A 24,194-nucleotide genomic window follows, 5' to 3' on the forward strand; every position below is an offset into this window, starting at 1 on the left:
TGCAACACATGCAGCGCGGAGAGGGGGAGCGCGAGCAGCCGGTGTCCGACGTCAGCGCCGCCGCCAGCCGCGCGCCGCCGGGGGGGACCGGGCCTGAGGTGAGGGAGCGGCGGGCGGGCGGCGGCGGCGGCGGGGCCGGGCCGGGCCGGGCCGCGCCGGGGCGGGGGTTTAACCGCTGTGTCTGTGCCGCCGGCCCGCCGCAGGCCGCCGCAGCCGCAGCAGGAGGAGGAGGAGGAGGAGGAGGAGGGAGAAGATGGCGGACGATCCCAGCGCTGCCGACCGCAACGTGGAGATCTGGAAGATCAAGAAGCTCATCAAGAGCCTGGAGGCGGCCCGCGGGTGAGCGGCGGGGCCTGCGCCGCCTCAGGGGCGGCCGCGGCGGGAGGGCGGGCCGGTGGGCAGCGGGGCCGGCCGCCCCGGGGGTGTTGGGGCGGGGAGGGGGGTCCCGGCCGGAGCGGGGGCCCTGCCGCCCGGGCCCGGGCCTGCCGCCGCGGGGGCGGAGGGAGGCGAGGCGAGGCGCAGCCCCGTCCCGGCGGCCCCGTCCCCGGTGCCCTTTTGTCTGGCCGCGTGGTGAGGCGGAGGGTCCCTGTGGCCACCTGGGGCCCGGGGCTGGCGGAGCAAAGTGGGGCTGGGGTCCTGCGGGGAGGGCCGCGTCCCCCCCGGGGGCACCGGGAAGTCTCCGGCGCGGAAAGGAAGCGTGGCCGTGCGGGAGCGGGACAGCGCCCGCCGCTGAGCTGCCCGCTGGCCTCGGCCCGGTGGCGGCCCGGCAGCCGCTGCCCCCCGCCCCCGCAGCGGGTGAGCTGCCCCCGGCCGCCGCTGCGGGGGTGTCACAGGTGTGTGCCCCCGGCCCCGCGCTGGCTGCCGAGCTCCACGTGGGCCCGGCCTGGCCGTGCCCCCGGCCGCCCCGTGCCAGCTGGCACCGGGGAGCGGCGGATTCCAGCGGGAGTAGACTGCTCCGCTGCCCCCCGTGCAGGCTTGGGCCCCTCCCAAGGGACCAGCTGGCCCGGGGAAGGCAGCAGGGTGAGGGCAGGGAGGCAGGGGCCGAGGCAGCCCTTCCTGCTTTACTTCTCATATTGACACCTATTTGCTCTTTCTCACCCCTTCACCTTCCAGCGAAAGCGCTCTGCCCCATTTCCCTGAAAGCACGCTCTTCCGGAGCTTGGATAGTGTTCCCTTTAAAGTCTCTAATCCTGCTTATATCAGCCTTGCACTTTGATTTCTTTTTTTCCCCACTAGAAGTTAGACTTCTGGATGTTCTTACAGCCAACAGTGACATGGTGTCTGTTTCCATGGCTAACTCAGCAGCTGCTTGTTGCACTGGTCAGGAACCCACTCTGGCTTGAGTAACAGAAAGAGCTACAGGTTCTAGAGCTGTGAAATAGCGAAGAAGGTGTGTGTCTCGGTGTGCAATGCAATAAAATAAAAATGAAGGGTGACTTCTTAGCTACCCTTGCGGCTCCAGTTTCCATAGGTTCATCTGAACCACTGTTACTCTAGCTGGGGCACCGCTGGCACCATTCTGTGTCCACCCAAAAGGCAGGTTGCCTTTGGACAGCTCGCGTAAGCAGAGCTGCCATCTTGTTCTTTCTTTAGTGCTCGTGCTTGTTCTTGTGTGTAGAGTAGGCCAGGGGAATCGTTCAGCTGAAAAGTAACCCAGGCAGGATGGCAATGAGGAGGAGAACACAAGCCACAGGTCTCCCTAAATTTTTTTTAAAATCTGATTTATAATGTTGCTGGGCAAGGGATGAGGTTGTGGGAAAACAAAGTGGGGAGCCAGGGTTGTCCTTCCCTGCAGCAGAGTGGACTTTGACTGCCAAAGCTGATCATTTGGCTGTGCCTTCGCACAGCCTTGACAGCATGTGTTGTACTTATGGGGAGGTCCCAGCAAGCATGGGAGCGCGTAAATGACTTCTGCTGTGAAGCTGAAAGGGCTTTGGGAGCTACAGGCACCCATTGCAGCTTGTAAAAACAGCTATTGGTCTCTGCAACAGAGCCAAGGGAGGCTGGGGTGTGTTTTGGAAATGTACAGTTAGCATTTTGGCGCGCTCTGATTCAAAATGTGGTAGCGTAAGCATGTCTACCTTTAGCGGCAGCAGCTCTTATGTTGCTTGGAACAGATGAATGTTGTAGAGGACAAGATTAAAACTGGTATTGGAGAGCTCCTGGGGGAGCTGAGGCTGAAGGGCTAGCTTGGAGCGGGTGGCTGTTAGGGGTAACAGCTTCCTGGGGCCACAGCCCAACTGTCTTCCCTCTTTTCCCTATCGGTGATCCCTGGCACATCTCTACTTTGTGGTAAAGGTGCTGCAAGCGCAAGAAAGTGCTTGTAGGAGGTTTAGTTGAGCCCTCTGGATCCAGCATCTCTCCTAGTTGTCGTGATACTGCTGTTCCTTAATACGTGTGCTAGCTGCTTAAACCGCCACCTGACGAAGGCCGCTGATGCTAGCAATCCTTCAGTAAGCAAGCTTATGCTGGTTATGTGTAAATGTGTGTTGTGCTTCCATGGAGTCCTAGCTAAAACTATCCTACTGAGTTTGGGCCTAGTAAGGGGAAGAGATGCTACAGCTTTTGCCACCAGAAGCTTTCGGCTTCAGGCACAAGAGGTGTGAGGCAGTGAAACAGGCTTTTCCGGCCTTTGGGAGAGTCACTTCCTCTTCCTGTGAAGTAGGAAGACCTGTTCTGGGGTGGGTTAGGGGGCAAAGCCTTTAAATAGGGTGATGTAGAGAGCTAGGGACTCCTTGGCGTCTCCACCTTCCCTTACTCATATACTCCTAACAGTGACCCAGCAGCAGTGTCCCAGTTTCATGTGCTGGTTGTTCCTGCAGTGGATCAAAGGGACGGGAAACAGAGGAAGCTGGAGCTAGGCGTTCGATTCATATGTGGTGGTTGGGGCACTTCTGCTGTTACCCAGCTATTTTGGTAAAATCTCAATGAAATCTGCAGAATGTTATCAAAATGTTAAGCAAGCAGGAGAGCAAGGAAGTTCTTTTATCGTGTCTGGGATAGGTGAGGTAAGTGGCAGTATTTGCTCAGAAAACCGAGGGAGAAGGATCACAGCTTCAGCTTCACCAGAAGGTGATGGGTTAGAGGCCAGCGAGGGTAAGGCTGCTTCTGAAACTTTAAGGTAACATTCTAGCAAGAAAGTCCTGTGTTATTTTTCCGGCCTTGCTTAGGGAAGCTGGCTTTCTCACTCATCTGGGAAATAAAAAAAATGCAACCTAATTATTGAAACTCTCAAACCCACCTCAAAACCCTGTGTTTGCTGGCAGGGAGTAGAAGGAGCTTTTGTCAGTATCTTGCTGCTTAAAGCCGAAGTGTCTGTTATCTCCTCCTAGCTCTTCCAAAGTTGAGTTGCAAACTGTCTGATACTGTACAAAGCGAATGAGTTGGTCTTTCTGATTTAGTGAGAAAGGAAGGGGGGGGGGGGGGGGGGGTATGTGGTATCTGCAGAGTATGTATGTATGAGAGCAAATGGGGCATGAGTTCTGCACTACAGGCAATTAACCTTTCTAGCCAGAAGAAGATGAGGGTAAAAGGCTGCTGGTGAGCCAGCCCTTGTGAGAAGTCTAGCCTTGTCATTCATCTCTGGTAGCTTGGAGTGCTCAGACTTTCATCAAGCCTTTCTGCTTCTCCCTTACAAAGCGATTCTGCTTCCAGGCCACCGTTAGTTTTTGTAAAAGAGAGACTTGGTGCTAGACTGTGCCCCCTAGAAGTTGCAGCCATGTCTTTTGATGTGGATGTTGCAGCAGCTCAAGTACAAGTGGTATGAGCCACTATGTTTTTCCCTTGTCCTCTCTCTTGGGGCTTTTCTGCTGTTGCTTCGTCCAGTTTTCCAGTGTCAGTGTTAAACTGACAATCACTCTTTGTTCCTTTGGTCTTTGCAGTTCTGAATAGTTAGCAGGGCTATGGTCAGTTTTTTCTGCTAATCTAAGCTGTAAATGCTTGGCAAAATTGAGTATCAGCAACCACTAGCAGTCTCCTTGCAGGCTTAGGCCTGAGATGTCACATCTCAATCGCATTTGGAAAACTTCTGAAAGTCTTGGATACAAGGGTTTTCGTCCTGCAAACAGCTTTGCTCGGAAACTATTTACCAATACCTCTCACCTCCGCTGCCAGATGGACTTTCTGACCCTGAGAGCACAGCAAGTGCTGATGCAGGGTGTGGAGCTGCATTAATAATGGTCAAACCTTCATGAACCTGCTCCCTTGAGACATCATCTCTCCTGCCTTGGACTTGCTCTTTCAGAGCAGTACCCCTTATTAGTTATTTTACTGAAACAGGCAAAGAGAATGATGTCTTTGAGGGCTCTGTCTGCAAGGACAACTAAGGCTGACAAATAGTGTGTTGAAGAACTTTTTTTTTTTTTTTTTTCAAACTAAGTATTTGGAAGGTAGGGGGGAACAGGGCATATGCAGGCTTCTCAGCAAATGCAGAAACTAAGTCTTAACAAGTAACTTACTCTGGTTGTGACTGGAAGAAATGTATCAAAGCAGGAGAATGGAGAAACGGCAGGAGAAGGGAAGTCTTGGTGTCTCCGGAGCCATGGGAAAGCAAAGCAGTGCAGTTTCCTGCTAGGGTTTGGATTCTGCCAAGTTGAGACCTCAATCTGCTATATGGGAGAAACCAAACGTGTCACCGGGAAGGACAGAGGCCTGAAAATATGTGGGAATTCCTGTGAAGCGAAACGTATACTAGTTCTTCTTGAAGGGTAGAAGAGCTGACCTGTTGCTTGGACATAAATGATTTGCCCAGCTTGTGTTGCAGAAAGCATCATTTGGAACAGGGTTCTCCTGCAGTTCATCTGGAGCCTTGCTGGTCCTGGCAGAAGAGCCCAACTTTAGAATTAGCCTCAAACTGCTACTCTTTCCCAGCCTGGTGCGACAGGGATGGGAGGCCACTTGCGTGAAGGTGGGTGGTAGGCTGTGCATCTCCACACCTTGTTCTGGGGTCTCCTGGGATGATGCCACTTTGGTGACCAGGCAAGCTGGCAAGGCTGAGACCTGTTGGACAACCTGGTGGTTCTGGAGAGCAAGAAGGTCTTGTCCTGTTCTGCTGTTAGGATGGTGGCCTTTCCAAAAGGGACCTGAAAGCCCACCTTGTGAGTCGACACTACAGCTGTGAATGCTGCGGCAGCGCTAGCTGCTGGGATGCACTTAGGGAATAACTGTGGTCAGTCACAAGCAGATGTCATGTGCAGGTTTGCCTTATTCCTGATTCATCTTGAACAAAGATGCTGGGAAGCTGGCGGTGCGGGGTTGTACTGTGCTGCGTCTGTGAGCTGTATTTCTCTCCTGAATTAGGCAGTGCAAGTAGTCACTGGGAGCATCTGCAGCACTTGACTGTAGATGGCTTTTCTACTGATAGCAGGCACTGTACAGCTTCGTTGTGCTGAAGTTGCAACTGTGCTGGAGTAACTGTTGAACAGTTGAATGTGCTGGAATAGTTGATTCTTTATTCTGGTGTGAATTCTGCTGCTGCACCATATACGCCTGTAAGATACAGTACACCATATATAGTGGTGTACTGTGTCTTACTCGAGCGTAACAATACCACCGTGTCTAGGCAAGCACCAGTATAGCTATCTTGTCTTTAAATGATGTCATACATCAGGAGGAGGATTTGGTGTGGCCTTTCATCACTTTGATTTCTGGATATGCTGCCAGAGATGTGTTGGTTCAGAGGCTCCCTGCCCTGCTCCCAGGCTGGCAGCAGATCTCTTTCCCTACTTTCTTTATCGGGGTCTGTCATTGTGGCCGTGCTTCTGATCTGGGCTCTGGGAAACAGTTTAACCGTTGATACAGGATCTGTTTCTGCAGAACCGAAGGTTTCACCTTAGGACATGGACTATGATGGAGACCTTGAACCGGGCCTGGGTGAGCTGGTCGATCTGTGAAGGGCAGTGCTGTGGCAAGGTACTACTTGGCTTTCCAACTTGTGCTGTGTTAATTGGGTTGCAGGGCTGACATGTCGTGCTAGTGCCAGTCATGGGATAGCCCTGAGGATCTTTTTCCAGCAAGCTGCTGTCTCCAGTGGACCTACCTTTGCTAAAAGTCTTTTGCTTCGCCTGGAATCTGGGCTGGGCCAGCCTTGGGGTAAATAGCTTGTCTTTTACTCTGTGGGGAATGAGAGGCAGATGAGTGGGGCAAGGACTGGAACAGTAGCATCTGCGGGGTGGCACGTGGAATGTTACTGACAAGGAATTCTGTGCTTTGGCTTTATGATCTGTCATTAAAGTGTGGAGTGTTCAGGGAAGAGGTTACGATTTCAGTTCTTACCTAAACCAAATTGCTTCCTCGAAGTAGTGCTTTCTTAGCCCCCTTGTTTTAAGGGTAATTTCTAAAGGAGGTCCATTTCTGTTACAGAGGCAAAGGCTATAATATTAGTACTGCCTTTTGCTTCTGGTAGTGTGAGGAGGAGGAGATGCTGGGAGAGAGGCTGGAATAGAAATAGTAGTCCAGGGCAGAAGTGGTGTCTGAGGGCTCTGTGGCAGGTAATCACATAGGATGTACTGCAGCTGCTTACCTGCTGCTTTCCTGCGCTGACTGTTTGAGTCTCTTCAGGCTGCCAGCCTCCATAGTGCTGGGTTAGAAGCTGAATACTGAGTTCATGTGAGTGGGGCTGATCAGACCTCTCCGGACTAAGGCAGTGTTTAAGAGTTTGTCTTTCAGTGCTGTCAAGGGTGGGTGGTGTGAGAAAGCTGCCCTCTCTCTGCGCCAGGTGGAGAAGACAGCCAAAGCCGGGGGAGAACATCCAAAGGGTTGTTGACATCCTGCTGGTTGCCTGTGTCTAATTCTTGTAAAACATTTCCTGGGCTTTCTCATCTGCCTGCTCTACCTGTTCCTTTTGAATTATAGCAACAATTAGGAAGTGCTGTTTTGAGAGTACACACTAGCAAGTGGCAGAAAATGACCTGATCTGGGAGAGTGGTTACATGTCAGACAGGAACTCTAGTAAGTGGTTTATAGCCCTTGGTAGTTCAGCAGCCTGATACCCGCTTTCACAACTGTGTGAATCATTAGTGAACAGTGTGATTCATACACAGATCATCATTCACATAGAGCTAATGAATGAGCCCCTGACTGCTGAAGATAAATGACGTGGTGGAAGACAGGAATGAGCATTTCAAAAGAGGACAGACTTTTTTGGCTTTGTGGCAATTGGATTTCTTTTTTGCCCCTGTTAGCTACCGATTCCCACGTAGCTCTGAGGCATTAGCATCTTAACAAGCAAATCTGGATTTGTTGGTTCAGTCCCTCAGTGTACATCTTGTACCCAACTGGCCCATTAGCATAATGCAACAAGTCTTTTAAACTTGGAGCATTAATAATTGGAGAGGGAGGAGGGAGAGCAGGGGAGCTGTCGCAAAACTAAGCCGGTGAGTCACAAATGTCTGAAGTGCAGAAATGTCTGTTCCACTTACCAGTAATTGGGCATCCGGGCTTTCTGCATGAGGTCAGATGCAGCCAATAAGGCCTGTTCAAAACATGCCTTCACAATTATGTTTTGTGATGTGTTGCCTTTGATCCAAGGATTTCGGAGTGGCATTAATTCACCTTCCCTGTGGGGTGTGCTGTGTCCACTGGTGCTGATTCACTGCTCTTCAGCAACAGGGGATGAAGTCAGCCAGGATCTGCTCCTGGAGCTGCGGAACTGAGTTGGGATCTGGGTGCTGGTGTTGCCTGAGCAGCAGCCGCAGTGTCGGAGCTGGGGACAGGTGGAAGCTCAGAGCATGGAGCTGCTGCCCTTGGCCTCTGCGCAGGTGGTGCCTGGTGGACCAATGGGCAAGGGCTTGCTGTTACCTGCTACTTGTGCAGCCTTCAGACATGCGATACCTGGCCAAATTCTCTGTGGTGTGGAGGAATAGAGGTCTGTGACCTGATTCTTCTTTCACCTCCTTTCTGTCCCTGGGGAGTGATGCATGCTGAGCTCAGGAGGCATATCCTGGCAGCAGGCCCGTGACTGCTGAAGTGGGGAGAGCACTACCTTGCCTGACCCTTGGTGAGACACTAGCCAGGCTTGCCTCTGCTCCTTTGCTGAAGCAGCCATTTGCTGCCTCCCTCTGGGAAGCTTTCCCTTGCTGCTGAAGCAGGGGGTGCACTGAGGAAAGCAGGCTCACTTCTCTTTTCCAGGGTGGGTTCATGCTCTGCTCCCTAGCTTGCACTTGGTAAGCTTGCTTGGCACCTGGGGCTTTGAGAAGGTCAGTGGGTTAGAGTAAGAGGGCAGAATACCTTTCCAGGACAATCTTAATGTCTGTTCAAACTGTGTCTGGTTACACAAAATGCTTTCTGCCGCATTTGCCAGCGTTACAGGAAGATGATGTACAAGATTCCTGTCCAGGGCTCTGGGACAGAACTACAGCGTGAGAGCTTGGCATTGTGTGAGCCATGGTGGCAATAGCTGCATGGCCTCATGCTGTGCAGCAAAGTGATTTTCCTTTGTCCAGGGTGGAGGTGGCATTCAAAGACTTGACGGGGAATTAGCTGTCTGGAGTGTTTCTTGGACTCGGGGGAGGGGGGCTGGCTTTCTCCAATTAATGCTTATGCTGAAAAGTATTCTTGGGGAAAGAATTACTTGGTCTTCTGGCTCTGCAGTCCTCCCTTCCTATCCACCCTGCCCCCACCTTGTGCTTTTTTCTGGGCTTCTGAGGTGGCACTGGATCCAGAGAGGTCATCTCTCTGCTATACTTTTGCTTGGGAACCGGTCTCTTCCACATCTTCATACCCTTCTTTGCATGACCTGGAAACATTTGAGGAGCAACTTGTATTGATGTTGCCTTTTAATAGATGATCCAGAGTTCTGGCGTGTGCTGTGGTGAAATGCAGAATGCCTCTGAGGTGGGAGTTGTGAGGTTCTTGCTGAAACAGTGCTGTAAAATGTACTGCCAACTGCATAGCTTTCAGCTCAACTTTGCGTTAAACTTCAAAGGAGCTAATGGTAGATCCCATTGCCAAGCTAACTGGTGGTGTGTGGTCTGTCTAGGTATCCATGCAGCACTTGTCTCCTGCTCCAGCTGTGCTTTGAGCCCATCATCTGAACAGGGAGTGGGATTTCATCTATTTCTGATGGAGACATCACAAAAAGCTGTTGCTTCTCAAGCGGCAATTATATTGAGGCATGTTGGCTTGTGTTTCTTGCAAAGCATTCAACCAATATTCTCACAGGCAATGCAGTCTTTGGGTAAGCTTCCAGATGACATTGCCTCTGGAAAGTTCTGAAGGGATCCTAGACTCTTAAGATTGTCTCTGCTGTTTCTTAGCAGGCTGACAGGATTTCCAGGAAAAGTTACGTAGCTTTTGCATCTGCTGTCTTCTCTCTAGATTTGGCATCTCAAGTGGACTTGAGCCATTTCCTATTTGATGAAGGCTTTGTCTTATTAAAGGACCTTAAGTCTCTAAAGGGCATGGCTGTGACCTGTTTATGTACTTCACAAGCATAATTCATAAGTTGTAAGAGCATATGCTTAGAACTTCCCTACGGCAAGGTCAGTGCTGTTGCATACAGAGCTTGTATGAATAGGGAGTGTCTAATGGCCTGTGTTTTGTAAGAGAACCTGAACCAGCAGTTTTGTGCTTGCCTATACCAAAGGACACTTACTTTTTATAGTGCTTGATTCAACATCTCTGCTCAGATACAGGATCAAAAAAATGCTCATATATTCTTTACTTGCGTCACTGCTTGTGTGGACTGTGCTCTCCTCTTAGTCCTTCGCTGAAGTACCATATGCCTGCAGTGCTGTGTGGATATTTGCTCAAAGGTAGCTCTCTTCTCCTGGACCTGTGGTATGTGCCTGGTGAAACTCTGCCTTAGGCTAAATAGATATTGCTGGCATCCATCTTGCAGCTGGCTGTGGATGTGTCAGTGATGGAACTGGTCTAGCCATCATATAACTTCAGCAGTCTTGGCTGTCCAGGCAGCTTGGGCTCCTCGGTACATGTAATGCCTGCCCAGTAATCTGCAGTCCTCTTGGATGGAGACCAACAGATGTTACCTTGGGCAGGTAACATCGCTTGAAGCAGTATGTGGCAACAGTTATTTCATAGAAAGCTTCCTAGCTGTGGTACGTGGTTAAGATCAGATTATCTGAAAGCATGTTTGCTCCGTGCTCCTGCCAGTCTCTGGCACAATCACATATAGGCCTTGTGCTGCCCTTGGTTCCTGGGGAAAGCAAAATGCTCATGAAGCTAGTGCACTGTAAAAATATGCTCATTTTGAGTCCGAGGGAATGACTGACCTTCCTTGCCTCTGCATCTCCACATTACACAGTATGCTATTCGTGTAAAATGTTTCATTGTGGAACAACTACAGTTCAGCTGCTGTTTGTGAAGTCTCCTCTGATACCACAGGGTAGGCCAGTAACTGCTATTTATATGGCATGTCTGTTAAATTAACGCTCTCCTTTGCCAGCACATATCCCAGATTCCAGGAGACAGGTTGAGTGACTGTTACTCCTCAGACTTCTGGTTGGGATTGCTCTTGGCTGCCAAGTCAAGCGTAGCTACAGTCAGTGCTCGCTGGTTTGGTTTTGTGTGGTACGTGGCCATGCAGGTAGCCGTTTTACTGACATAGTGCTGTGTAAGATGGTAGAAGTCTTTTAGAAAACCATTAGACCAGTTTCTAGTTTCAGCTGAAAGCTGAAGGTCTGAGGATCTGCTCAGCTGTTCCCTTCTGATGGGCAAAAGAGTAGAAACCGAATCCCTGTGGATGAAGATGGTCACCCAGAACAGGAGGCTTAACTGCCAGCTGTAATGAAAACCAGCCATGGGGTGTACTTGGCAGCTTATCTCAAATGTGACACACAGCTCGCTTTGTGCACTGCCCTTCTGCTGTGGTGGTTTCCTCATGCTGAACCATAAAATGTGTCCGCAGTGGGCACCGCTCCTGGTACCAGACATGGCTTGGGACTCCAAACAGCAGTCCAGCTGGTGTGTCTTCTGTGAAATCCTTGCTCTTGCTTCTGGAAAGAACCCAGTGGTTCTCTTCTTGGTCTGCAGGTACCACAGCTGTTGTAAGGCACAGTGAGATCTGTCAGATGATACCTGTTAGGCAGTGCAGGAAGATCTTGCAGGGAAAATGAGCTGCTTGGATGCCGTAATACCTGTTTGCAGGATTACTGGCAAAACTTTCCCCTTCAGCTTTTCAGGGCTAGGTTAGTGATGATTCAGCACCGCACGCACTGCCACTCGCTGTGATAACTTGTTAACATTTGCTCTTGGGCCTCTCTGTGACTGGGAAAGCTGTTTAGTTTGTGGTACAGTTCTCTAAAATTCAAACTGTAGTAACACTGAAGTTTTAATAATAGAACAGGCTGTCCTATCCACCTCAATTTTCTAAAGAAATTGCTGTCTTGAGAGTGCAAAATGTGTTTGTGTGTGTTTGTCCACCCATTCCCCCCAACAGCTGTCTGGCAGGTTGTTGGAGCTCACCTGCAGTGGTTTAGGAGCAAAGTTGGAGCCCTGATCATCATCTTCTATCCTAGAGATACCTAATGCTGTACCTTCCAGGCCATGCTAAAGCTGATCTAATTGCCAATTACTGGCAGGGCTGGCACAGCATGAGTAGTTACCGTAGTACCCACAGTGAAGTGTTTCTACCTTTCCAGAGGTCGGTGCTTAATTGCCCCCTTGTTTCTTTGTAGTGTGTGAACAGGTGCCCTTAATGCTTTTGTTTCCTCCTCTCCAGTCCCTTGTGCAGTGCCACATGTTGTGCTGGCCTGTGGTCCAGGATGCCAGTTACTTGCAAAGCAAATAATCTAGGAGCGTTTCGGGTCCTGATGCACATACTTGCGTTACAGTGGCAGCTATTTGGCTGCTGTGCAGGCACTCCTTAGCCCAGAATAGGGACAGCAACTGTCTCTAGTTGCTTAAAACTCCCCGGCTCAGTTCAGTCTGAAAGCATTAGCTTTCAGCTGATCTAGTGTAATTTGTCTTGGGTACACTAAAACGAGGGAGGGAGCCTCTTGCCAGTGCTGCATTTTGAAATCGGGATCCTTCTGAGCGGAATATAATCCAGAGTGCTTCAGGTCCATCCTTCCTGCAGGAGCGCTGGGGATGATTCAGGGAAGAACCAGCTCATTGCACGTTCGATCACGAGCTGCCAGTGTGTGAGCACTGCCTTAATCTAGATTGATTACTTAATTGTTCACTGTAACAATTCTGTAATGAAGTTCTGCCTGGCAGTGTGCTTGCTAGGGGATGCATAGTTGGCCGCGGCCTGCCAGGCAGCAAATGTCCCGTGTGCTTCGTGCATGGCAGAGCCTGTTGGTTTTAGAGGTCTGCTGTTTGGAAAGGCCCCTTTTGGGAGATTGTAGTCAGCGTGATTTGCCCTACCTTGTTCCCAGATTAAATGTACTCTAGAGCCTGGCATGGAATTTTGCAGAAATACCCATTGTCTTGTGCGGGTGCAGTGGCTGCAAAGACCGTTAGGAAACCTGGAAATTTTATTACTATACGGAATAACCTTTTTTTTTCCTAGGTGTTTTTGACCAGCAACTTTCTTGGAAACACTGCTACGCTTTGTCTCATTGTGGTGAATTTAGCAGATGCAACCACAAGTTGTTTTATTGTTTTAGACCTTGCCGTCCTGCAGTAAGGTCACATACAGGTACAAGATTGCTTTGAGAGGGGAAAACCACTCTTCTGCGGTAGGGTGACAAGGTCTTAGTGGTGTGTGAGGCAGTTCTGTAGCCATCCTGGTCATTTGGGTGTGGATCTGCTTCAGCTGGTGTCATGCTGGTCTCAACCTCTCTGGGACGTGTTCTAGTTTAGTGATCAGATACTGACAGTGTGCTTGTTTAAGGAAGAGGAAGATGAGCAGGGGGTGCTGACTGTTAACCTTCAATTAGCTGGCTGCCTAATTAACTACTTGGTTGGGTGGATTAGCTGTACCCAGCAGGCAGCAGCATGCTGGCAGGGGCTGCCCCCCTTGGGGTGCTGGGTGCCTGCGGACACAGGGTGACGAGTTGGCTGACTCCTTGTGCTCCTGGCTTGTTGCGAGGTGCTCCAGCTGCTGCTGCTCCTGTGGCAAGCTGCACGCTTGCTATTTTGCTGGATTCTGCAGGAATCAGTTAGTGCCTGAAATAGCTTTGGTGGACTAAATAGTGGTGAAAGCACGTCAAACCCAAGAAATGCACTTGCTGTTGGTAATGGAAGGTGCTTTTGGATGTAAGTCCGGGCTGGGATTTGCTGAAGGGTTGGACCAAGCACAGTACTGCACTGTGCGTGTTAAACTAGCTTGAGACTTAAATGAAGGAGAACACATCATCTAAGAGACCCTTTTCATTCATTTGTTAGCAGTAATAAATCATGAGGGCTTGTGAAGTCTGCTGTGTTACCTCGGGTAGGGTGCTTTGGGCAGGGTGGTCCTAAGGAGCAGTGATTTGACTGGCACACGTGACTCTGCCTTGTGGATAAGATTCTGTGTGTAATATAAATAATCGCCGGTGACGGTGGCCTCTTCACAGTGTGGGTTTAGTACAGTCCAGCTGGCTCACAGTACGCAGAGCTGCACCCTGGGCAGCGAGTGCTAACGCCAGTGTTTCTGGGGCAGTGGAACATAACGCGAGGCCAGGGCTGGGATTTGAGGGGTGGCTTGTATTGCAAAAGTGAAGTGCTCTTTTACTGAAGAACCCACCCTTCCTCCTTGCTATTCCCCCGTGCTCCCCTGGCTTGCTGCCTGCTCTTCCCCCTCCGTCCTCAATGCAGGAAAAACTGCATGGAACATCTTCCTAGCAGGAGAGCTATGGAGTGACCAAGAGGCACAACAGTCCCACCTCCCACCTGTCTGTCACATTGAGAAGGCCTTAGTTCATGCAGCAAGCTGGGCGTGATGTGCAGACCTTTCTCATCTCTGGGAAGTGTGAGAATCTCTTCTTTCAGGGGGAGAAATGAACTGCGTGAGCTTGCCTCGAATGCTACTTTCAGAAAAGTCGGGAAGAGTTGCTTTCATTCTGATCAGCCTCTTGCTCAAAGGAGCCTGCTGGGAATGATAGGCCATTATATCTCCCCTAAGGCTTGTGCCATTCACTGGGGTAGCTAACGGCTTTAATTGAGTGGTATATGGAGTATTCTTGGCTGGTGTGACCTGGAAGTCTGATAGCTGTCAGCATGGCTCAAAGCTCCTTCTGGGAATAATGTGTGCAAGTGTCTCTTTGCGACTTTCTTGATTAGTGTGTATGGGGATCTTGGATATTAAAACCAATTAGTTGTCTTTAAGGTCAGGGACTTACTTGACCTACCAGCATCTGTTTCAACTTGTCCTGAATTGAAGATCTTTGGAAGAGGGCTGTACAACTTTTGTAAAGAGGCTAATGAAGTGATGCTTTTTAAAGCACTTCCCTGCTGTCTCTGTAGCCCAAACACTTCAGGCAGGACGCTAGTGCATGACAAGCTGAAACAGCAGCACACAGGTACCGTGTTAGTCTTCTCCTACTGTAAGAAATGTAAAAGAGCAAAACCCTTTAAAAAAAAAAAAAATTATGGCTGAAAAAGCACTTTAGTTCTCTGACTCGGCATCCTGAGTAGAGGCTTTTTTCACTGAGCTTAGCTGGTTTGCCCTTGAGAGGGCTAGAGGACATGATGAGGTATTTGATTTTTATGTCATTACTCTAATGTGAAGTATGAGGTCTGGGTTAAATTTGAGACAATGCAGAAGCAACACTTCAGACATCTGGGATACTTCAGTGGCAAATGGGAGGTACCTGCTGGGAGGCAGACAGGAACTTCCCAATTTTTGTTTTGGCTTTGGATGGATTTGAACCACGAGGCTGCTCTGGGGATTAAGACCTCTGCCGGATCCACCCAAAAGCCTTAGGAAGAACGAATATCAAACTTACTTCCCCCCTGCCATTTAATTTAAGCCTGTTCTGTGATTTGTAGGGTCTTATCTCCTGACTCAGTGCCTGGGGTTGGTGCTTCTGAACTAGCTGTCATGTGCTTAAGCGTGCTTTATTTAAAGCAGCTGCTAGAGGGTGAGCTTCTCTATAAAGCAAAGTGCTAGTGGGAAATTAGGAAGGACTAACTGCTACAAAAGGATCATTCCAGTTCAGTTTTCTATATTAATCGGAGGAGAACAAAGTGTTAAACCAGCACTTGGGCTGGCTAGTGCTCCAGCTGTCTGAGAACAAATGAAATGGGCTTTAAAATATCCTTAAAGTATGTGGCTGCATTGTTTTAGAAAATCTCTGCTAGGGACTGCTTACATGCCTTTAGCTTGAAACCCTTAGCCTGTACATACATTCTTTTCTTCTCAGAGTAGTATCCCATGTTAAATGAGCAGCTTTTGGAGGACTTGGTAGTGGCTAACCTGAATACTTCATTATAGAGTCAAATCCTCCGAAGAGTTTTGTTTTCTTTTCTTTCCCATTATGATCCAGCAGAAGGGAAATTACACCAACAACACTGACGTGAAGCCTCCTTGTGGGGAGGGAGGAGAGGCAACCGTGTGCACGGGATACGGTATGAATACACTTGTTGCTTTGGCCGGTGGCTGCTCACAACCCCTCTTTTTTCCTTTCCTAGCAATGGTACCAGCATGATATCGTTGATCATTCCCCCCAAAGACCAGATTTCGCGAGTGGCAAAAATGTTAGCGGATGAGTTTGGCACCGCCTCCAACATTAAGTCTCGAGTGAATCGCCTTTCAGTACTGGGAGCCATTACATCTGTACAGCAAAGACTGAAACTCTATAACAAAGGTAACTTCTAGCTTGTATGGATGCTGGCAAATTTCCCTTACTTGGAAGCAGCCTTATGTTCCTGCATTATGCAGTTTTCTGCTAATCAAATCTGTTGGCCTGTGCTGCTGTTTTGCACTGATATTCCAGGTATGTTGCCCATGGACGGTTACTTCAGGGGTAGACCTTGGGATTTCAGTAGTAAGGTGGTCCTTGTCTTTAATAAGCAGGGTCATGATTTTGTCCTTGGCAGTGCTGGCTCTTCTAAACTTGGCCAATCTTCTAAGAGCTATTCCACAATAGTGTATTTGCATTAAACTAGTGGGTTTCCATCAAGTGGAAACTTAGGTATGCTTTATGCATGCCACTGTGCCGCTACCATCATTTTGAGAGGAAATAGTTCCAGGCCATCTAAAATAAGTACTGGGAAAGAGTTCATTGTTACTGTCTTTATACTGGCAAGTGGCCTTCATTGAGATGGTCAATCTATAAATCGTTGTGTAAGAACTAGGAAAGCGTCACAGGGCTGTTCAGCCTTTTTCTGGATTCTCTGAGCTTGCCAGCTCATGGGTTTAACAGACAGGCACATGTTCTTGCAGCCCTGTTGCAGGCCTTCCCGTTAGTGTTACCTTTAGCTTCTGGCTCTAAGCTGTTCACTATAGGTGCACTAAGTTAGTTTTCCATTGTAGAGATCTGGGAGGGTACGAGGTGGGGAAAATGGAAAGAAATTGAAGTTCCCAAGCTTTTTACAACTCTGCCTTAAGTCTCGGGCCCTTGCAGTTAGTTTTTGATGGGTCCAGCTTGCAATATTTCTTAGTGATCTAAAATTGCATTATGTCCTTTGTAGTACCTCCAAATGGTCTGGTTGTTTACTGTGGAACAATTGTGACAGAAGAAGGAAAAGAGAAGAAAGTCAACATTGACTTTGAACCTTTCAAACCAATCAATACATCGTTGTATTTGTGCGACAACAAATTCCACACAGAGGTAAGAAGACTCCTATTGCCTGCTGGTCTTGCAGTAGTCAAAATCAGACTGCTTTGCTAGGCTCACTGGAACAATCCTTGGTGTGCTTGAGTCCACAGTCTGTAGGACAGCAGGCTTTCATTAAGACATCCTGCTGGTGAAGCCACTGGGTGGCTTGTGACTGGCCAGTATTCAGAAATGTGTGAGATTTGCTGAAAGGAGCTGAGATATTGTCCAGCTCCTGCTACAGCTAACTGGCCCAGCTAGTAACTGCTGAGTTTGTGTAACCCACAGGTGTAAGCTTTTCTCTGTAACTGGAGGCAGTGGGTTTTCTTAACCTTAGAGGCCCATAGATCTTATTCCAAGCTAGGCCTTAAAGTAATGCCAAGATAATATTAGTGTTGCCAGTCTTGATATCACATGTGTTAACTGAGGCCCGTGATGGAGAACTGGCATGTGCCTAATCTGTCTGCACTAAAGTGGGATTATTTTTATCCAACATCTGCTTATCTTAGTTAAATGAATGGTTTGAGGCATATATAAAGTAATGCGGATTAAACTAGTCTTGACTGCACAAAGTCAGTTTATTGCGTCTTAAGTCTGATTTGGATCTGCTGGCAGTTGCAGAGGTCTCAATATTTGTAGTAATTACTGCCTGCCTTTCACGTCCATGGTGTTCAACTGTGATAAACGTGTAGACTGAGACTTGGTTGCCTGTCATCAAACCCGTATGACATGGGCTTGACAGGCCCTTCAGTGATGTAGTTCCTTGGGGGGGGTTTTGAGATCTTGCAGACGATTGGGTTTCAAAGGGTAGGGAGGGGTACGGGAAGGAAAGGTACGCTTGTTGAACAGGTGAGGCATATCCCTATTATTCTGTCTCCCCAAAAAGGATGAAATCCCAATACATCTTTGACCTACCTGGAATAACGCAACTGTACTGCAGGTAGAACTCTTGGGTTCTGCTGAGCCCACGTGCCCATAGGCAATTGAGAGCAAAAGGTAAACAAGAGAATTCGGGAGAGAGCCAGAGGTGCAAAGCCCAGGGAGGTATTTGTCCCTGCAGTTGTTGGCAGTGGGTGAGCGGCGGTGAGTTGCCTTTGCCCTGTCAGGAAAGGGATTCATTTGGTCTTGTCTGCAGCTACTGCCTCAGGGCACTGATTCAATATTAAAAAAAATGATAATAATAACAAAAAAAAAGTTGCTGCCCAGTGGACTGTTCTCAGGAGGCAGCTGTAGATATGCTCTTGCTGGTGTGTAGCATTGCTCAGCGAGAGTGGAAATAACTTGAGGAATTTGTGGTAATTGCTGCTACTGGTGATGTGATTACTGACAGTACCTTTCCCTGTAGGCTGTTTGCTCTCCTGTGTCTTTCGAGTATGTGATTATTTTACTTGGTATTGTCTGCACTGCAGAATCAAATCTAGCTGTAAAACCCTGCTGTATACTGTCTTGAGCAACGAGATGATGTTAGCGCTGAAGTCTTGATTTGTCTGTCTCATTTGGTTGCGGAGCCATGCTTTTAACCCACTGGTTCCCCCCAGCATGCAGCTAGAACTCTACAGACAGAGCATCTGTCTTGGTACAGACCAACAGATCTCCTGGGAAAGTGAGGGCATGTCAAGGAGCAGAAAAAGGACGCGATCTTCTCCTTTAGGCTGAAGCTGCAAAGAGGAAACTCAGCCCAGGCTGAAGGCGTAGAATAAAAGCAATAGTCCCTTTGTTGTGCTTGACAGGTCAAACAGTGGAATTGCTGACATAGAACTTACGAAGGGGAAGCTGAGGGAATCAGTGATCATTGGATACTTTATTAAAATAAGAGGGAATCAAGAACATCAGAGCTGTAGTCATCTGCTGCCTGGCAAGAGTATCTGATAAGATTTCCTCTAGATATTTTATTGCCTGTGTGAAACCAAAGCAACTTCCCAAGAGGGGTATGAACCCTGATGTGTGTCTGAAGGGTAGGATTTACAATGACTTATTTTGATACCTTGGCTGGAGCATTCGTTCCAGTCACACGATTTGCTTGGCACTGTCCCAGTTAAATAGATTGCAATGTAATATGCCACTTCCTCCTCTCATTCATCCCACTGCTGAAGAATTAATACAGAATATTTATTTTGGCCAGTAGATTCCATTAAACCTTAGTGTCTGTTTCTTTTAAGCTTGAAAGCTGTAGACTTGGTTGTGTGGATTTTGGATAAAGATGACTGATGGGTTTTATCCTTTCCATTCAGGCTAATAATGAAGCTGGCAGGCATGCAGGCAGTTAAAGGTCCTGTGCAGTAAACCAACACCATCACTCTTCCAGTATTAAACTGGTGACTTAAAAAAATCCGGAATTTGACAAGCTTTCCATGCTGCTGATGTGTTTTTGCCAGCCAGAGACAGAATTCTTGCTATTACTGTTACTGGGCATGAATTCTGTGAACAAGAGTGTGTGTATGTGTCTGCGTGCATGCTGAATGTTCCTGCCTGCTTGGGCTGTCCTTGAGGGAACAGTAGCTGACAGATTCCCTCAAAAAAGGAGTGCAGAGTTTGGGTACTTGTGGATGTCCCAAACCACCAGGACCAGGACTGAGCAGCAAATTAGACAAAAGTAACTCAAAAGCCTTGATGCCAAGCAGTGCTTTAGTTGTTAGTCAACTGAAATGACCTTACAGGATTAATGTAGCTGCCTTCTTTAAAGGGAAGAAAAGTGAAGGATAGCTTCATTTTCCAGCAGATGTTATGGCTGACTTCTCTGTAGCCAGTTATGCACAGGATGATTATTGCTGCTGTTGCTTAATTCTGCTTTGTAAGGCTGAATTTGTCATAGCCACTATAGGTGTCATCATTCTACCTTTGGGACTTGAATTCAGCAGGTGCAGCAAACCAGTATTTGTGATAGTTGGCAAGTTGAAAATCTGTATCGGTGCTTTGTAGTATAAAGCTGAACTGACAAATAGCCCAATCGGTGAACTAAGCAAGTTCTGCTTTCCTGGCTGGAATACTAGGAAGCTTAACTCTTCCAGTTTTGCCAGCTGGAGAGGTGATGCAGCCTCGGAGAGGTGTGATCTGTTTCACTTAACATTTTCCAGAGCCAGTCTTTACTGTGTTGTTGTTATATCTGCTTGTGATGTCATATGATGAACTGGTAATGCTGTGAAAATAGTTATCAAGCTTAAACATCAGTTGCCTTTCTGCTCTTGGAGTAATGTGCAAGATAGTGATCTGGGACAGTCTCAATTCCTGAATCTGCTGCTCTTCTAGTTTATTTATTTGTGAAAAATAGCAATGACCACCTATGTAACTAAAACTGAGGTGTATTGTTTCTGGTAACTGTTCTGAACCAGTGTCCTTAATAAACTGGTGCTTATTGCTGACAGCATCGTTTTCTGTTCCAGGCTCTTACAGCGCTGCTTTCTGACGACAGCAAGTTTGGCTTTATTGTAATAGATGGTAGCGGTGCACTCTTTGGAACTCTTCAAGGAAACACAAGAGAAGTCCTGCACAAATTCACTGTGGATCTTCCAAAGAAGCATGGTAATGCACTAGTCTGTCTCTGGACTGTTTGCAGCAGAGTGTCGTTGGGTGAGATGCGAGGGTAAAAGCAGGGAACTTGGCCTGTAGGTGTTCAGCTCTGCTCAGTTCTTTGCTCCCTTGAAATCTGACAGCAAAGCCTCTAGTCTGAGCCTTCTGTCAAAATTAATGCATCACTGTAATATGCAGTTGATCTTCTTAAAGTGGTGCTTTTTATTTCTTGGTGCATTTGACCCTTTACTTGGTGCAGCCTTAACTAAATATTACTACTAGCACAAGTAGTAATATTCACTTAGTAGTGTCTTTAAAATTTGCATCTGATGGTGTTGCATGCACCACACCGAAAAGCAAGCAGCTGTTCCTTCCAAGAAGCACAGAAGCCTAATGGAGCAAGCAAAATTCTAGTTCCACGGTATGACGCTGTGTTGTAGTGAGCCGCTGATGAATTCAGCAAATTGTCTGTTAGCTACTCCTGGCATACCATCCTTCTTTGTAGCTTAGGATGGGACAAAATGAAATAGAAATGTCTCCCCCACCAAGTTTTTGCAGCAGACTGCTGGGATGCATTGCATCAGCAAGAAGAGTATGTGAGGCAGTGTAGCAAAGGAAACTGCTTTTAATAAAGGTACGGGACATAAAAATTTGCACAGATGTTCAAAATTCCTGTAGAGAGTTGTGAGTCTGTATGGAGGGGGGGGGGGGGAAGGAAAAAGCCCAACATATTTTCCTCTATGGGGTGCATGGAGAAAAATCTCTTGCTGTGAATGAGCCCTCTTTATTCACGTCATGTTTCAATGAGTGCCCCTGGCTCTGCTTGTGGCAAACTAATTCTGAAAGCTGCATCTGCCCTTGGCTTCGGTTATTCAGGGCCCAGTTGGGACCACATGCTAATAATGTTCCTGAAATGAAATTACTTCCAAATTGCTACCTCGCATCTGTTCTCTCGTAAAGGTAGAGGAGGTCAGTCTGCCTTGCGTTTTGCTCGTTTGAGAATGGAAAAACGACACAACTATGTAAGGAAGGTAGCAGAGACGGCTGTGCAACTGTTCATTTCTGGCGACAAGGTGAACGTGGCTGGTCTCGTCTTAGCTGGATCAGCTGACTTCAAAACTGAATTAAGTCAATCTGACATGTTTGATCAGGTGAGTGGCCTTTTCTGAGCAAAGCCCAAATGTTTAAGCTTTCAGTAGTAACATGGTGATTTTAGCAGTAACTCTGGTATAAGGTGCATCTCAGGAGGAATGTAAGTGGTGTCTGGAGTGACTTGAGCAAAACTAAAAATCTGATGTATCCTAAAGAGCTTTCCCTTTTGTAAAACCTACTGCACGAAGGTAGGATCTCCTTTCCTTAATAACGGTGCTAAGAAGAAATGTGTCCTCCCTGGTTTGGAACTGGCATTCACGTTCTTTATGTTGCCAAATCTGAAGTAGAAACTTTATTGAAATTAAACTCCACTGAACCCAAGCTTTGTTGCCTGAAAATTGTGCGTCAGTATTAAGCATTCAGAGGTCCCTCTGACTCAGAACATCTGCTTGCAAGTGAAGAAAAATAGATTAATGCTGTGACTCTTGCCAGGTACTTATTCTTGTGGCGTTATGAAGTAGTCCTTACGGCAGTGCTGTGTAATAGACTTTTTGGTGTCTCCTCTTTCTCTTGTGTAGCGGTTGCAATCCAAAGTGCTCAAACTAGTTGACATTTCATATGGAGGAGAAAATGGATTCAATCAAGCAATTGAGTTGTCAACTGAGGTCCTCTCCAATGTGAAATTCATTCAAGAGAAAAAACTAATAGGTATGTTGACTACATGTTCAGCCTTTCCCGGAGTCAGATGTGCCTGACTGAATGTGCTGATCTTGCTTTAGACCTCCTGGCAGTGCCTTTGTGTGCTACCTCAGCCCTGCAATGCTTTCAGAGTTGGGCAGAGCGTGACTTGTCGTGATACTTTGTGACCTGGGCACCTTCTCAAATGCTGCAGGACGTAAATGAGACTTTAAGGAGTGGGGTTTTTTACCACCAAACTTCTCTGATCTTCTCTGTTCCTTCATCAGAGGTCACCTCAGTTTCAGGCCTTCTCATGACATTTGGGTAGGAAGGGAAAAAATACCTCCTCAGGTTGTCTGCACCTTCAGCAAAATGAGAGTAAAGATTTATTTTGTTTTAAGATAGCAGTAAAAATGATCCGTTGTTTGATTGTCAGCAGACTAACGTTACTAATTAGAGAGCACTGGAGGGCAACAGTAACAATAGCTGCTTTCCTCTGAAAAGACTGAAGTTCAATAGGGCCTGCTGGTGGGTCAGTCCAATTGACTGTCTCATAGCAAGGTAAGCCTTTCAATGGAGAGAGATTCCTGACAGAGCAGTGTTTGGTGGAGTTGATTTTCTACCAACAAATATTCTAAATTACATGGTTTTACATGTTACCATATCCCTTGCTTCCTTCAGTGTCATTGCAGTCTCCTTGTCCAGTTGCTTCTTGCATTGAAATCAGGCTTGTTTAAAAATCCATGTGGCACGATCACTGTTCATGACAATCTCTTTTGTTGTATCCTGGCTGCAGGACGATACTTCGACGAAATCAGTCAGGACACGGGAAAGTACTGTTTTGGCGTTGAAGATACACTAAAAGCTTTGGAAATGGGAGCAGTAGAGATACTGATAGTCTATGAAAATCTGGATATAATGAGATACGTTCTCCACTGCCAAGGCACAGAGGGTAGGTAGCACTTCTGTGAAACTGAAAAAGTCCATGAGGGTTTAACACCTAAGCTGTCTCACTTGGATAGATTACACCGGAGGAACTCCCTAAGCAGATCTTTAAGGACTTTTGGTCAAGGAGATGTTATGTAGGCAGGTCACTAACTTGCAGTATCCCAGCTAGGCGTGGCAATTTGTCACAGAGCTAGCTACCATGAATCCTGCCTTTCAGTTGGGTAAGTAGAAATGTGATACCAGTGCATCACAGAGGGGAGACTGGCTTGTTCCTTACAGCCACAAACATAATTCTTACTGACTGCAGACAAACCATATGCCTACAGCGGGACCTCTGCCTTTTTTTGTGTTGACACTACAGTTGCTCTCTACTGGTGTGCCCTGGCTGGTTTCTCGTAGACCTTCAGCTAGGAAGAAAGGCAGTGTCAATGATCAGACCTTTTGTGTTGTAATTACTGGCTGCTGTCAGTTTCTTGCTGTCCTTAACCTGTGTCTGGTAGTCTTGTCCAACCTATTTTTTTTTTTTTCCCCTCCTATCCTTCTCAGAGGAGAAGATCCTGTATTTGACACCAGAGCAAGAGAAGGATAAATCCCACTTCACAGATAAAGAGGTATTTCAGCTTTGGTCACGTAGCTTTATTCTCTGTGTACTGGTGCAGCACTGCGAACATCTGAGCTTAGTTTGTCACAAGCATGTGAGCACAATGACCTTTCTGGCACTCGGGTGGGACTTGAAGTCAGCAGCTCTTCCTGTTCACCTTCAGTGTAACCCCTGGATTCTAGACTTGCTTTTCTCCAGTCTTCCCTGCTGCCAATTCCAAGGTTGTATAAATGAGCTGAAGTGACAGGCAATATGGAATCTTTCACCACCATCAAACCATCTGCTGGAAGAATTTGGTAGCCACCATGCAATATGCAACCTAAGGTCCCAAACCCATTTACTCCCTACTTACTGTGGGCTGATTTGGTCAATTTGAAGCAGCTGTGAGGCTCCAGACTATGACACGGAGTGAAGCGCAAGGGAGTGTTTGCTTCTAGATATGTTTGAAATGTGGATCTTTGTGTGCTGCCTGTGAGTTTCTTGCCTGCGCAGGTCAGACCCCCCAACAGGGTTGGGGGTATCTATTACTTGCAGAGTGAGCTGGGCAGAAAATTCTGTCCCTTGCAAAAGGGGTGGTCGTGTCTGCCTCATGTTAGGGCTGCCAGGGGAGCCGTGCCAGCCGCTTTCCCTCCTGGTGCAGTAATTGCTAATTCCTTCTGCGCAGGGAAGGTTTACAATGTTATCTGCAACGATGTAGTGTTTCTATGCCAATAATCACTTGACCTTCT

General features: G+C 47.7%; 1 protein-coding gene across 2 annotated transcripts in view; it reads left to right on the top strand.

The window, feature by feature from the left end:
- Positions 1-24,194, top strand: part of ETF1 (eukaryotic translation termination factor 1) — a 28,434-nt gene continuing 4,240 nt past the window's right edge. The window contains exons 1-8 of one of the 2 annotated variants that reach the window (XM_056349364.1): positions 1-98; positions 15,514-15,689; positions 16,516-16,655; positions 20,021-20,159; positions 21,108-21,298; positions 21,818-21,947; positions 22,714-22,869; positions 23,412-23,476. In XM_056349364.1, the coding sequence (XP_056205339.1) occupies positions 15,527-15,689; positions 16,516-16,655; positions 20,021-20,159; positions 21,108-21,298; positions 21,818-21,947; positions 22,714-22,869; positions 23,412-23,476 (984 nt within the window). In that variant the 5' untranslated portion in view covers positions 1-98; positions 15,514-15,526. Of the gene's footprint in view, positions 99-199; positions 340-15,513; positions 15,690-16,515; positions 16,656-20,020; positions 20,160-21,107; positions 21,299-21,817; positions 21,948-22,713; positions 22,870-23,411; positions 23,477-24,194 lie in introns of those variants that run through there. The other variant, XM_056349363.1, reaches the window with a different exon arrangement.

This window comes from Falco biarmicus, chromosome 8 (assembly GCF_023638135.1).
Source record: "Falco biarmicus isolate bFalBia1 chromosome 8, bFalBia1.pri, whole genome shotgun sequence".
NCBI classification, from domain to species: domain Eukaryota; kingdom Metazoa; phylum Chordata; class Aves; order Falconiformes; family Falconidae; genus Falco; species Falco biarmicus.